At 41.4% G+C, this 16284-nt stretch overlaps 1 protein-coding gene across 2 annotated transcripts in view; it reads right to left on the bottom strand.

The window, feature by feature from the left end:
* Window positions 1–16284, bottom strand: part of SH3RF3 (SH3 domain containing ring finger 3) — a 437353-nt gene that overhangs the window by 64344 nt on the left and 356725 nt on the right. For both annotated transcript variants that reach the window (XM_075852650.1, XM_075852652.1), the window contains one exon: window positions 14125–14295. In XM_075852650.1, coding sequence (XP_075708765.1) covers window positions 14125–14295 — 171 coding nt within the window. The remainder of the gene's footprint in view (window positions 1–14124; window positions 14296–16284) is intronic.

Consider the following 16284-nt stretch of genomic DNA (forward strand, 5'->3'; position numbering starts at 1 on the left):
TGCAAAAGTTCTTATTGGGCCCCCCCTGCAAACTTCTCATGGCCGTCGGCCCGCAGCTTTCAGTTGCATCGCTGGGTCTCCTAAGTGACCAAACAATGCAGCACTAGCAGCCAGAGACATCACTAAGGACTTAAAACGTCAGGGGAAATAGCCCCAATACATATGTGTCCCCCCCAAAAAAAATGTGTATGTGTGTGTGTGTGTTTATATATCTATGTGTATATATATGTGTATGTATAGGAGACAGCATATATATAGCACTATGACCCTATAAACTATGGATAGGATTAGATACAGGGGCTCAGCAGACAGTATCACACATGATAGGATTAGATACATAGCTCAGCAGACAGTATCACACATGATGCGATTAGATAAGGGCCCAGCTCGCTGACATTGTGGCTCCAGCACTGGACCAGGAAAGGTAAGTATAATAATTGTTTTGCTTTTTTATGTGTTACTAATTATTTTCATGTGTTTTTTTACAGGTTCGGTTGTTGGACTACGTCGGGTTCGAGGACTACTTCAATGACAGTTTTTTTTATTCTCAACAAAATGGTTAATGGGGGTTGTGTGTTTTTTTATTTCAATAAAATATTTTTTTCGATGTCCTTGTATTTTTTAAAACTTTATTATTACTGCCTTAGTAATGGCCGCTGGCTGATTGACAACCCTCCATTACTAAGGTGGGGCTTAATGTCAGTAGGTGCAGAGGCTAACACTAATGCACTTTATTACCCCGGTACCCACCGCCACCAGGAGTATTGGGAAGAGTCGGGTACGAACCAGTACCCGACCATCTGTAGTGATGGTCGGGCACCTGGGCGGACGCAGGCTGGTATTATTAGGGGAAGGCCAAAAACAGTGGCCCTCCCCACCCTGGTAATGCTAGGCTGCTGCTGTGTTGTATCTGGCTGGTTATGAAAATTGGGGGGGCCCCACATCGTTCTTTCCAATTATTATTATTTATTTTTTAAATGACGTGGGGTCCCCCCCATTTTTCATAACCAGCCAGATACAATAAAGCAGCAGCAGGCTAGCATTACCGGGGGTGGGGGGAGGGCCACTGTTTCTGGCCTTTCTCAGCCTGATAATACCAGCCTGCGGCCGCGCCATTGTCCGACCAACACTACAGATGGTCGGGTACTGGATTGTACCTGGCTCTTCATAGCACCCCTGGTTGCGGTGGGTACCGGCGTAAGAATGGGGATTAGTGTTAGCCTCTGCACCGGCTAACACTAAGCCCCGCCTTAGTAATGGACGCTGTCAATCAGCCAGCGGCCATTACTAAGGCGGTAGTAATATAGTTTAAAAAAAAAACACAAAGGCATAGAAAAAATATTTTATTGAAATAAAAAAAAAACACACAAACCTCATTAACATCCACAAAGAAGAAAAAAGAGCTTATAGCCAATATTATATAAAATATATAATTTTATTAACATATATGACAAAACAAGGTTTAAAAAATGAATGGATGGACAAGACCCTAGTATAAAAATAGGAGCGATTACTGACACTCGCAATATAGAGTAATGGGTATCTGTATCACAGAATATTGGTCATATATATATATATTTACATAGGATAGGTTCCCATATTTAGAAGTTAGTGAACCATACAAAGGTATAGTACATCAAGTAATAAGGTAGGAGAACAGGATAGACCAATAATTCAAATAAAGTGCTAGTGCATGGATAAAGTGTTTAGAGCAGATAGCGATAGCTTACCCATAAATGCAAGGAAGGATAGTATTCAGTGCTCGCTCCAGTACAAAGACCCCAACGCGCGTTTCGCAAGAAGGTGCTTCCTCAGGGGGGGATGTGTCAACAACCCTCATTAACAATTTGATTGATAATAAAAAAAAGCCGTAATCGTAGTAGTCCTCGAATCCAACGAAACCACAAACACAACAAAAACGATTAGTAACACATGTGTTAGGCTTAAATACAGGGCACACGTGTGATACTGTCTGTTGGACCCTGTATCTAAGCCTACCACAAGGTAGGCTTAGATACAGGGTCCAGCAGACTGTAATCTTATACAGTATAAGATTACTGTCTGCTGGAGCCTTGTATCCAAGCCTACCATGTGGTAGGCTTAGATACAGGGTCCAACAGACAGTTTCACATATGGGCCCTGTATCTAAGCTTACATGTGGTTATCATAAGATGCTTAGATACAGGGCCCCAGCAGACAGTAATCTTATACAGTATAAGATTACTGTCTGCTGGAGCCTTGTATCTAAGCCTACCATGTGGTAGGCTTAGATACAGGGTCCAACAGACGGTTTCACATATTGGCCCTGCATCTAAGCTTACTATGTGGTTATGTAAGATGCTTAGTTACAGGGCCCCAGCAGACTCATATTGTATAAGATTACTACAAAACCTATAACTAGGAGTCTGACACACGAAGAATGGGTTAAAAAATATGAAAGTTTATTGAATCAATTAAAATAAACACATATATAAAATTTATAGAGATGAGAACCACAAGAAAAAATGGACAACCAGAACACATGTCACACAGAACACATGTCACACAGAACAGCACTGTGTGAACAGGCTGAGCATACCTATGTTAAATAACAGTCATAATAGAGAAGTGGTGTTCAAACAGCCAACTATGGGTCACTAAGAGGTACTGGGAGACAAATGCATCAAAAGTATATGCACATTGGTGATGATTTCTCTACACAGTATATCTAGGGCAATAGTACATACACAGTTCCAGAGAGAACAAGTACAACGAGTGACGGGAAATAGAAATATATCCCAATGAACTGTGCATAATGTGCACGTCTCTTACCCATGTCAAAGTGCAAGTGACTGGCGTCCACCCCGACGCGCGTTTCGGCCCGGAAGCCTTCGTCTGGACCCTTCCGTGTGGTAGGCTTAGATACAGGGCCCAGCAGACAGCATCACACATGAGCCATGTATTTAAGTCTACCATGTGATTGGCTTAGATAGAGGGGCCAGCAGACAGCATCACACAATCTGTGATCCTGTCTCATGGGCCCTCTAAGCCTGCTACATCGTAGGCTTAAATGGGTTGTCCAGTCCCTAAACATTGATGGCCTATCCTCAGGATAGGCCATCAATAGCTGATAGGTCGGGGTCCGACTCGTACGAGAGCTGCTTCCCCTTCATTTCCCTTACTCACACTGACACGGATTCACAGTGTGAGCAAGTGACCGGAATGAAGGGGAAGTAGTTGTCATATGAGAGTTGGGCCCCTTCAAAACAGCTGATTGGTGGGGTCCCGGGAGTCGGACCCCATCAATCAGCTTCAGCAGACAGGGATATTAATCTTACCCTCCTCTTCAGCTGCAGCGGATGTCCTGACTCTATCCAGGGTTGGGATGTTGTGCGCGGTGCATAGCTTTGTGACGTCAAGCGCTGCGCACAGCGCTGTGTGACGACAGGACCTCCGCTGCGCTCCGGAAGCAGGAAGGTAAGTACTGTCAGTTACTATAGTAACAGGTGCCCACAGCCCCAGTTACTATAGTAACTTTTCATTGGTGTGGCTTCGGGGCCCGGTCACAATTGCGACCGCTGCGACCCCTATAGCTACGCCACTGGGCGGAGGGTCTTCAGGCCACTTCAGGCTCTCTCTGTGCTATAGCTACGCCCTGGTCTTTGGTGTTCTTTGAAGTTCTGTGTTGTGCACCTGTGTCTACTGGATACGATCAGGACAGGCTTTTAGCATCTAGATGTAAACAAGAATGTTTTAATTCACTGACATCAAGCAGGGATCATAAACAAGGTGAGGAATTAAAAGACCGGGTATATGATAGTTTAACCTCTTCACGCCGCAGCCCTTTTTCAGATTTTCATTTTCGTTTTGTCCTCCCCACCTTCCAAAAGCCATAACGCCTTTATTTTTCCTTCGATATAGTACAATGAGGGCTTGAATTTTGCGGGACGAGTTGTAGTTTTTCGTAGCACCATTTACTTTGCCATATAATGTACTAGGAAACGGGAAAAAAATTATTTGTGGGGTAGAAAATGGAAAAAACACTGATTCCTCCATGGTTTTTTGCGCGCCATTTTTATGGAATTCACTGTGCAATTAAAACAGCATGTTAATTTTATTCTATGGGTCAATACGATACCAAATATATGTAGTTTTTTCTATATTTTACAAGTAAAAACCCTTGTGTAAAAAAGAAAATTTATTTTGTTTCGCCAAATTCAGAGAGCTATAACTTTTTTATTTTTCCGTCGATTAAGTGGTATGAGGGCTTATTTTTTGCGGGATAAGCTGTAGTTTTTAATAATACCATTTTGGTGTACATGCCACGGTTTGATCACTTTTTATTTCATTTTTTGTGGGAGATTAGGTGACCAAAAAATAGAGATTCTGGCGTTTACAATTAATTTTTTTACGGCGTTCACCGTGTGGGTTAAATAATGATACATTGTGATAGTTCAGACTTTTACGGACGCGGCGATACAAATTATGTTTATTTATTTAATTTTTTACTATGCTCTAGGGGGAAAATGGGAAAAGGGAGGTTTTTTGAACTTTTAATTTCTTATATTTTTTTACACAAAAAAAAACTTTCTTTAACTCATTTTTACTTTTTTTATTAGTCCCCCTAGGGGTCTTCAACCAGCGATCGTTAGATCGCTTGCACGATATACTGCAATACTAATGTATTGCAGTATATCGTGATTCTGACAGTCTCCTATGAAGCCCTGCCGGAGGCAGAGCTTCTTAGGAGTACAAAGATGGCGGACCTGGGGGACTTCGTCAGGCCCCCAGGCAGCCGTGCCAACCAACGGCTCCCCCCGATCTCGTCGCGGGGGGCCATTGGGACGTTACAGGGGGTCGACCCCCTGTTTTTAGTAATTTAAATGCCGCGATCTCTATTGAAAGCGGCATTTAATGGGTTAAACAAGCGGGATCGTGCTCGAAAGGGATCCCGCTCGTTACCCGGAAGTGTCAGCTGTAACACACAGTCGACACACTCGCTCTATGGAGCGGACTCAGCCCGTGAGCCCGCTCCATATTCCCCCACCCGGCGTGCGCCGTATATATATGGCGGATGTCGGGAAGGGGTTAAAAACTATGGAAAATTATATTTTGCATGTGTAGTACTCGTCAAGTAGATAGTTATAAACAACTTTTTGTTTTTTAATACAGTAAGAACGTCGGCAAGAAGTTGACTTGAAATATTGATTGTGCAAAAAGACATTTAGAACAGCAAATAATTTCCAGTAAATTCTATGATTCCTTACCAGAAAGCACAGATAAATATTATATATGAACTTGTAGCAGTCCAGCTGTACTTGAGCTGTGCTATTGCAGCAATTTTACATAATAACAGCTTTGGTTCAAGACGGGTCCCATGGAATTAATTTAGTTTGCTATGTTTTTACTATTGCCAACTGTGAAGAGATGCATATAAATCCGCGAGACAATCTGTTGCTATGACAACACAATGCCATTACCAACATATTGAGTAGATGCCAACAGTAGTTCTATAGCATTAAATGACAAACACATGGACATGATCCAGGAGGTATAATTACAGGTTAATGTTTGCAAAACATGTCAATATAAAGGTAATATATTTATCAAAAAGAAATATTAACCAAGGTTAAAATATAATACACGTCTATAGATCTTTTCCATGAACCTCTTCCTGACCACAGCGAGTTTCAGATTTAAAATGTCATGTTTTCCTTTTCCGTTGATATAGTCCTTTGAGGACTTGATTTTTGCAGGACAAGTTGTAGTTTTTCGTAGCGCCATTTATTGTGCCATATAATGTACTAGGAAATGTGAAAACAATTATTAGTGGGGTAAAAAAATTAAAGAAACAGCGATTCTTCCATTGTTTTTTGCACTTCAGTTTTATGGAATTTACCGTGCAATTAAAACGACATGCTAACTTTATTCTGCGGGTCAATGATTACGGCGATACCAAATATATTTTACAAGGAAAAAACTAACTGTGAAAAATAAAATGTATTTTGTGGCGCCAAAATCTTAGAGCCATAACTATTTTATTTTTCCGTCGATTAAGCGGCATGAGGGCTTATTTTTTTGTTGGATAAGCTGTAGTGTTTAACGGTACCATTTTGGGGTACATGCAAGGTTTTGATCACTTTTTATTCAATTTTTTTGGGAGATGAGGTGACCAAAAAACAGAGATTCTGGCGTTTTAATTATTTTTTTGACGGCATACACATGGGGGTTAAATAATTATATATTGTAATAGTTCAGACTTTTACGGACGTGGCGATGCCAATTATGTATTTTTTTTTACAATGCTTTAGGAGGAAAATGGGAAAATGTTTTTCTTTTAACTTTTAGTATTTTTTTTTTAACATAAAAAAAATACTTTATTTAACTGATTTTTACATTAGTCCCCCTAGTGGATTTGAACCAGCGATTGTTAGATCGCTTGCACTATATACTGAAATACCAATGTATTGCAGTATATCGTCTTTCTGACAGGCTTCTGTTAAGCCCTGCCAGAGGCAGCGCTTAATAGGAGCACAAAGATTCACTTTCACTACGCCCCCAGGCTGCCCTACCAACCATTGGCACCCAGCGATTGCATCGCGGGGGGGGGCAATGAGCTGTTAGAGGGGGTCACCCCCTCTTTCCAACAATTTAAATGCAGAAGTCGCTATTGAGGGTAATATACAGCCAACACCCGCATTGTATGGAGTGGGCTCAGTGAGCCCACTCATACATCCCCTTCCCGGCTATGACGTAGGTATACGTCAAATGTCGGGAAAGGGTTAAAGGCTATGTTCCCCTTTAAAAATGAGTTTTGTTTATTTTTTCTTTTACTAAAAATGTATATCAGTGTGTTGGGTGCAACTTTGTAATTACTTTTTTTTAAAAAATATTTTTACTTTTTGAGATACAGCTGCTTTGCATCCTTTACACAGAGCAGCTGTATCTTGCTCTAAATCCTGTATCCATCAGGTCAATAGGACTGACTGGTTCAGTGACAGCGGGTCCTGCATGTCTCTGACACGCAGGATCGAGCTGTTAATAATAACATCTAAGTTATGAACTTAGATGTGATCGATAACAGGTGGATCCTTCTTAGAAAATACTTAGAATTTCCATCTTTCAGTAAACAGATCAGAATTCTTGAAAATAGTAGAAACCTACTTCGCTAGAGATAAAGGCAACAGAAATTGGACTTAGGGGGGATTCACACGAGCGTGTATTCGGTCCGTGCGGGCCGCGTGGTTTTCACGCGCCACGCATCGACCAATACAAGTCTATGGGGCAGTACAGACAGTCCGTGCTTTTTGCACAGCGTTTGTTCGCTGCGTACAAAACGCGACAGGTTCAATAACTCGGCGTATTTCGCGCATCACGCACCCATTGAAGTCAATGGGTGCGTGAAAACCACGCAGGTTGCACGGAAGCACTTCCGTGCGAACCGACTGAAACAGCGCACCAGCTGTCAAAAGGATGAATGTAAACAGAAAAGCACCACGTGCTTTTCTGTTTCCGAACATCCAAACGGAGTGTCTTTGAGATGAGCGAACCCGGACAAGCGAACCGAACTTCACCGGGTTCGGCCGAACTCGTTTTTGCCGAACCCGGCAAAAAAATGTCCGGTACGCGACGTCAGGACATAGTCACTGTCCAGGGTGCTGAAAGAGTTAAACTGTTTCAGCACCATGGACAGTGACTACCGATCCCAATAAACATGAACCTGTAAAAAAAAACGAAGTTCTGACTTACCGATAACTCCCGGCTTCTTCCTCCAGTCTGACCTCCCGGGATGATAATTCAGTCCAAGTGACAGCTGCAGCCAATCACAGGCCAAGCACAGGCTGCAGCGGTCACATGGACTGCCGCGTCATCCAGGGAGGTGGGGCCCGATGTCAAGAGAGGCGCGTCACCAAGGACGCGTCACCAAGGACGCGTCACCAAGGCAACGGCCGGGAAGTTCTCGGTAAGTACGAACTTTTTCTTTTTTTTTAACAGGTTGCTGTATATTGTGTTCGGCATTCACTGTCGAGGGTGCTGAAAGAGTTACTGCCGATCAGTTAGCTCTTTCAGCACCTTGGACAGTGACGGGCGTCGACTAGCCTAATCTCTATGATGGCGGCTGCGCGAAAATCACGCAGCCGCACATCATACACGGATGACACACGCAGCTGTCAAATGTTTTTTGCGCGCGCAAAACGCTGCGTTGTTTGCGCGCGCAAAAACGCAACGTCCGTCTGTATCTGCCCTAAAGGTTGGGAACACTTAGGATTGATAAAAATATCAGATATGATAGATAACCAGAGGGTCAGAATGAAAACTTTTATGTTAAAGAGAAATACAATCTTGATGAAGGGCAGTTTCTGCATTTTATTCAGATAATTTAGAAGCTAAACAATGAAAGAGATCTAGATATACTCTTGGGACACAATCACAATGATTTTAGTGTAATGGTAGAAGTGCACAAAGGGAGCCAATCTATTTCTTATGGCAAAAATAGTGTAACTAAACAGGAGAATAGTGTATTTGGAGGTAGGGTGGGAGTGAAGTGGCGTGGAAATCTAAGGCCACGTTCACACGTGGCAGAATTTTTCCGCTGCAAATGTTGGTGCAGATTACGCAACGAATCTGCACCAACATTTGCATATTTGACAGGTAATTCAGACGTTGCAGATATCACAGCGGACTTGCCACAGATTTCAGTTTTTGCAGTGCAAAGGCTGAAATCTGCAGTGAAGTTCTGCTGCTTCTCCGCAACATAATGAGCATGCTGCGGAGGAGAAATTCTGCACCGCAGCCTGATTTTCGCACAGTTATTTTCCGCAACGTCTGAACTAAGTTTCCTAAAAATGTAGAGAAACAAATGTAAAAAACGTCCGTTGCAGAATTCCACTGCACACTTAACATCCCAATGGAATAGTGTACTCGAAACATTAAGCAGGAATGCCAAAGTGTGGGGAATACAAAGCAGCTTTAATACACTGCCTATGGTAATGTCCAGCTATTCGCAGATTATGGAAAAGTGTTGAGCGATTCGTAAAACATATTCTAGATAGGTATATTATCTTGGACCCATGGTTAGGTCTTTTTCGTTTTTCAGAGAGAGGGGGTGATAATACTATAAGCTCCTAGAGGCTCTCATATATCTCACAATACTGGCCACTAAGAAAGTTTTTCTTATTGAATGGATCTCCACACACCTTCCTTCCATTGTGCAAGTTAAAAACAAATTAAAACATCTCCTATATATGCATATATGTGAGTGGACAGAAATAAGGCTCTGGAATCCCGAACTAGTTCAAGGAGGAAGATAACTTGGTATCTGATCTTGAGTAAAATATTTTCCGATGACGAGATGAGAGGAATTTATTGGTGATAGAATAAAGAAGGTATACATATTTTATTAGATGAGAATGGTTGCAGACTGGGATGGGAGGAGAGGTGGGCTTTTTTTTTTAATGATTGACATTTTACGTAAGAAAAAAATGTACACAAAGTATGTTGTAAAAAAAGGTTTATGTCAGTGATATATGTGCAATTGTTGTGTTGTGTGTCAGAATTCACCAACTATACCAACATGAGTGGCACAACATAGATACCCCGGAGTACATACTCTATGCAAGGAGTTCCTCCTCCTGTGCCAACTACTTACACAAAATCTTTACATGTAGCCAACTGATCACATGTAGCTATGAGATTGCAACAGAGACAATGTAAGATAGAGGCTTCTGTATCTTGGAGGCCACATTGTGTTTTGGGGATTACTACTATACAGCAAGCACTATAGCTACCACTTGCATTGTATTTGTTTAGGGCATCTGCCCCTGCCCATTAGAGACCTGTAACCATCAAACTGTGTACCCACTAGAGTCTGTAACTGCTGTGCTAAGTACCATTGTTTGTGACCACTACATATTGTGCCTCAACCGGAATATTGAACGGTGCTGTGATAACCTCAATTCCTGTGCCACTCTTGGGTGGTGTCCCATGTCAGAAGCTCATAAAGTAAATCAAACAAAGAGAAAAGGTAGCCTTGTTGCCCATCATGACTAGTCAGAATCCATCATTTTTCCAGTACTGTTTACAGAGATTAAGGTTAAACTCTGGTTGGCCCCTATAGAGCAAAGAAGACTTTTACACTGTTTCATTGATTGAATACAAAAAAAACCGGTCTCTTTTGAGTATAAACACTTTTATGTTTGGGAAAATAGATTATCATGCTGGGCAGTTGTGTTTGGTCTGTAAAGCTGTAAAATTAGAAGATGGGGAGAGCTAAGTTCATGAATGTATTTTCTGCCAAATATTACATAATTTGACTGTACAGGGGATAATTTTAACAGAAGTATTTTACAACCATTAATATGGAGGTTCAGTTGAGGTATTTATCATGTAGGGATTAGCACTATTGCCTTGTAGCACTAGAGTTATTGCATGGGTCTACTCTGGATACTCCAGTTTCCTTCTACACTCCCAAGTTAATTGGCTTTCTATGAAGTTGGCAATAGTATGTAAAGCTGGTCATACACTAGAGATTTTGGACATCGGCTTTCTGGACTACTTGTCTTCCACAGTCGGTCTGTGCAGGATTTTGTTATGGACAACATTACATTGCTGACAATTGCTAGATCATTCTCTGCCTTGATCTGTGACCTGGGTTGGGCTTCTATTAATAGGGGCAGAAACTGTTTGGAGCCCCATACCCTGTGGCACACTTTTGTCAAGAGTGACTTTCCAAGTATTTAACATGGTTGATCGACTATTCCACAGTTATCTGCATTAAGTCATAGGCACCAACAGTTGGTAGACAATGGTCTAATTTAGCCTTACACCTGTTGTCGACACATGACGTCTATGCTCGTCATGAGTGGCTGGACGTTGCCGCATCATGACAAAAATAGATGTCAGGCTGATCACGCGAGCACAACTAGTGTGCTCGCACGTATAGGAGCAAAGCAACAGCTGTAATCCACAGCCACAGCCCCGTACTAACGGCAAAGATCAGATAAACCCATTATCTCTGCTGTTAACCCCTTGAATGCCAAATTCAAAGGGAAAATGAGAAGGGGGACCCCCTTTGATGCATTACAGGGAAGGAAATCCCTGGGACGCGATCGTGGCACATACCTCGTATGACCAGACAGCCCAGGGTCTATTGAAGGACCCCAGGGCTGTCTGACCATAATTTCTGTTGTTAGGGCACACCTAGCACCTGCCTGTGTACTATCAGTGCACTGGCATATACAGATATATGCCAGTACAATAAAGTTAATAAAATAAAAATGGAAAAATCCCCCTATGGGACTAAAAAAAAAAAGTTACATTCATTTAAAAAAAATAAGTAATGTTAGATATAGAAAAATCTGTAAAAAACAAACTAACACTTTTTTACAATGAATAAACTTTTAAAAATATAAGTCCCAAAACATGACATAATATACACATATTTGGTATCGCCATGACCGTAACAATCTGCACAATAAATGTTTAGTATAATTTTTGATGATCGGTGTATGCTGTAAAAAAAAGATGTTGTAAATGTACCAAAAAAAAAAAAATGCCATCTATATAAACTACAACTTGGCCCGTAAATAACAAAGTCTCATATATCTACTTTGAACAAAAAATAAAAAAGCTATGAGCGCTGGGATGCAAAGAAAAAAAAATAAATAAAAGAATTGTTTTGTCCTCAAGGCCAGAACTGTCCGTGTCCTTAAGGGTTAAAATGAGTCTTAAATCTCTATGTTATGGCGAGCTTTAATGTGTTTTAGGGCATGACCACACGTAGCGGAATTGCTCTGGAATTCCGCTGCGGACAGTCCGCTGCGGAAATCTGCAGCGTACACGTTTCTCCATTGCCTTCCACAGCTTTTTAGTTGTGTTTGCTTACACGTTGCAGACAATTCCGCTGCGTAGCATAGGCTGCGGCGCGGAATTTGGTGTCCGCAGCATACAATGGTTGTTGCGGTCATGTAGCGGACTTGTTGTGGACTCACTGCAGAATTTCTCCATTGACTTCAATGGAGATTCAAAATTCCGCAATAAAGTCCGCAGATGTCATGTACAGGTTATGTGTGCTGCGGAGCGTATTGGTTTTACTAACATGACATTTCTTCATTCTGGCTGGACCTATGTATTTCTAGATCTACAGCCAGACTGAGGAAGTCAATGAGGCTCCAGTAATTACGGGTGACTACGTGTGTGCACCCATAATTAAGGGAGCGTTGCTAGGCGACGTCAGTAAATAGTCACTGTCCAGGGTGCTGAAAGAGTTAAGCGATCGGCAGTAACTGTTTCAGCACCCTGGACAGTGACTTACGATCACAATATACATCAACCTGTAAAAAAAATAGAAGTTCATACTTACCGAGAGCTCCCTGCTTCTTTCTCCAGTCCGGCCTCCCAGGGTGACGTTTCAGTCCAAGTGACGGCTGCAGCCAATCACAGGCCAATCACAGGCTGCAGCGGTCACATTGACTGCCGCGTCATCCAGGGAGGTCGGGCTGGATGGCGAAAGAGGGACGCGTCACCAAGACAACGGCCGGGTAAGTATGAATTTCTGTTACTTTTACTAGGGAAAGGGCTGTCCCTTCTCTCTATCCTGCACTGATAGAGAGAAGGGAAGCCCTCTTCCCCTCAATACACAACGGCTAGTCCGCATCAATTGAATGCCCATTTTAGGCAAAGCCGCAACAGAATCTGCAACGCAGATTCTGTGCGGCATTGATGCGGACAGTGGCAGAAGAACTCCGCCACGTCTGGGCATGCCCTTAGATAGGGAAATACGTTTGTGAACCCCTTTAGGACAGGGACTGATGTGATCACATTCTAACAATATTAACGAATAATGTGGGTGCTGTATAAGCAAACATAAGGAGAAATTAAACAAGCACCTCCTGCTAAAACGTTGCAGCCTGGATGCAAAGCCAAAACCAGATTAGTCTTCACCCACTCCATGCAGACCATATAATCTTCCATGCGTCTTTGAGTTTATTTGTTCAACAGTTCACATAGAAACGATTCAGCTCAAACAAGTGCCTTTAACAAGCTTTGTCTAGAAAGGGCAATTTTTTTTTTTTTTTAAAAGCACTGCGTAGGAAGTTTTGGGTCACACATAGTCCATAAAAAGGCTCTGCAACATCTTTTTCTTCCCAGGAAAGTCTAGAGTTTCATAGTGATATCGCTAACAAGTGTATGCAACCTAATTGTCCCTTGTTTTCCTAATTAAAAACAAATTAATTGAAAAACCAAATATTTAAAGGACAATACTGTAGATGAGGATGCAAAAAACGTTAATATCATGGAAATAGGTGGAGTTTTTGCTTTTCTTCCATTTAAAATGAGGTTAACAGAAAATAAACCTGAAGATAAGTTTAAGGTGTAGCTAAACGATTGACAAACTTCTGACTTGTCATAGAGACAGGTCAGAAGTTTGGATTGGTGGGGTCGTCCGAGTACTGAGACCCCCACCAATTGCTAGAACGAAGCAGCTGAAGCGCTCGTGTGAGTGCTCAGCCGCTTCGTGTGTGTTCGGCTTTTTCCGGAAAGAAGGTGTATCGGAGTACGGGCTCATAGGCTTTCTATTGAGCCCGTACTCCGATACATTTATTAAAGCCGAACAGACACGAAGCGGCTGAGCGCTCACACGAGCACTTCAGCTGCTTCGTTCTAGCGGTTGGTGGGGGTCTCAGTTCTTGGCCCCCCACCAATCCAAACTTCTGACATGTCACTATGACATGTCAGAAGTTTGTCAAACATTTAGCTACACTTTAATATAACATGCAGTTAAAGCTCCAATGCATCTAAAATAAAAAATTATACACATTTGCAAATAGTCTTGATTAAAAATCTTCTACCATTTTGTGTATATAGCTCCTATGCAGACCTATGCGTCTATATGGTAACAAACTACAAACTCTATGTAGTCTGATCCTGCATCTATACACCCTTCAATCTGTCCACTACTGTTTAGGTTTTTAAGACGTACCGGACAGATGGAAGGGTGTGTGTATGTAGGTTCAGACAACCCAGGGTTTGTTTGTAGTCTGTTACCATGGAAACATATGGTACTGGCAGAGACTCATTTCATATTTTTCTAAAAGCATTGTCAGGTACTTCAGTTATAAATATTTGAACCATGTAGCCATTCACCTGGAAACTGGAGTAACATAATTGCCAGGAAAAACTCCTGATGCCCCAGTGCGCAGGGATGTGCCTTTAAACCAACCATCTTGACATTTTTCTGTGACTCTGTACATTTCTCCCTTCCGCAGTTCCAGCTCATCATTCTTTTGTGGCTTGTAGGCATATAGGGCTAAATACCTGCAGAAAGAAAATATTTTAATCCAATATCAGAGGTCACAATAAATTAAGCAACACATATGGATTTTCATTCCTACTGTTCAAAGTATTTACATGTCCTTAGTCAATTGACTATGACCAAAAAAAGAAGAGAAACACTTGTATTAATAGCCGTATTCATTTCCTCTAATGGTAAATGCTATCAGATGTCAACAGTTAGGCTATGTTCACACGCAAACTCAAAAACGTCTGAAAATACGGAGTTGGAGTTGTTTTCAAGGGAAAACAGCCTCTGATTTTCAGAAGTTTTTTAAGCCACTCGCGTTTTTCGCTGTGTTTTTTACGGCCGTTTTTGGAGCTGTTTTCAATAGAGTCTATGAAAAACGACTCCAAAAACGTCCCAAGAAGTGACCTGCACTTCTTTTTCACGGCCGCGTAAAAAAACGGCCCGTCGGAACAGAACACAGTTTTTCCCATTGAAATCAATGTTCGGAACAGAAAAACGGCCGAAAATAAGCCGTGTGAACATACCCTTAGCATTCATTTCGTAAAATTTCTGTTCAGTTTTGGTCCCATCAGAACAAAGAACCTTTTCGACTTAGTTTCACTCTCCCATTTGATGTGTAGCAAACTGTAGCTTAGAGGATATGTGTATGGCTTTCTATTTGCTATTTTCCCATAAAGTTGCAGCTGATAAAGCAGCCAGGCAATAGTTGTATGCACAGTCTCTCCTATATAAACCACAAAAGCTTTTAGGTTTCTACATAGACTCAATAGCTAGTGCCCTCCTTTCACGATCACTCACATTTGGGGATAACCTGCTCTCGGGGGACTTACCGCTGTGCTATTCATACTTTTATTAATTGGTTAACTGTTCTCTAAGGGATATTCAGTGACTTGGACATTTTCTGTGTGTCTGTGCACTGCCAGAAGCTGGGTGGTAACGAAGAGAAGTGGATGATGCTGATTCGTCAGCATCATACACTTCTATTCACAACGCCCAGCTAGTAAAAGAAGTAAAAACGCCCAGATGTACACACATAATACACGCCCACTTGGACATAACTTTAAACACGCCCAGTTGTACTTAAGAAAGGCTCATTTGCATAAATATAAAAATGGTCATAACTTGGCCAAAAATGCTCGTTTTTGAAAAAAAAAAAACGTTACTGTAATCTACATTGCAGCGCCGATCTGCTGTAATAGCAGATAGGGGTTACAAAATCTGGTGACAGAGCCTCTTTAAAGTACATTCACCAGGGGAAGGAGGATTAATGGTACATGCGGTTAAATGGTGTTCAAAAATCACAACAAAAAAATTTATGAATTTACATGCGTCTTTGCTGCTTTACGATAATTGTTTAATTCTCTGCCGCAGCATTATCGCATCATATAAATGGACCCAATGAATATAGATCGCTCTGTAAAGATTAATTTTCATTTTGAAGTTCAAGATTATTTTTTTTTTGCTCATACGAGCACTTCTGTCACTTTGTTTTAGCGATTGGTGGGGGTCTCAGTGCTCGGACCCCACCAATCAAAACTTCTGACTATGACATGTCACTATGAAATGTCAGACGTTTGCTGAACGTTTAGTTACCCTTTAAATGGATTTAAGAAGAAAATGGAGTTGATTACATATCTCTCAGTCCCGGTGTCCTTTTTTTCTGTTGCTTATTCCAACTTAAGTAGCCGCATACATTTTTCACACATGAGCGGTCTTATTAGATACCATTCATTTTCTTTACTATCTCGTACTGCCATCTTAATTGTGTTACTATCCTGCAATATAGTATAATGAAATTCTTCACGTTAATTTTCTCCTATGTGAATGGATGCTGATAACAAGTCACACATGTTCCAGTACATAAAAGAAGAAAGCTTTATTATTTCTCACTTATAACCCTAATGTCTCAACTAAAGCATTAAAGCTACATCAGAATATCCATTCTCAATGTACTGCGGTTAAGAAAATAACATTTTTTTCATTTAACAAAGGCTATATCCACA

The sequence above is a fragment of the Rhinoderma darwinii genome, chromosome 2 (assembly GCF_050947455.1).
Source record: "Rhinoderma darwinii isolate aRhiDar2 chromosome 2, aRhiDar2.hap1, whole genome shotgun sequence".
Taxonomy (NCBI): Eukaryota; Metazoa; Chordata; class Amphibia; order Anura; family Rhinodermatidae; genus Rhinoderma; species Rhinoderma darwinii.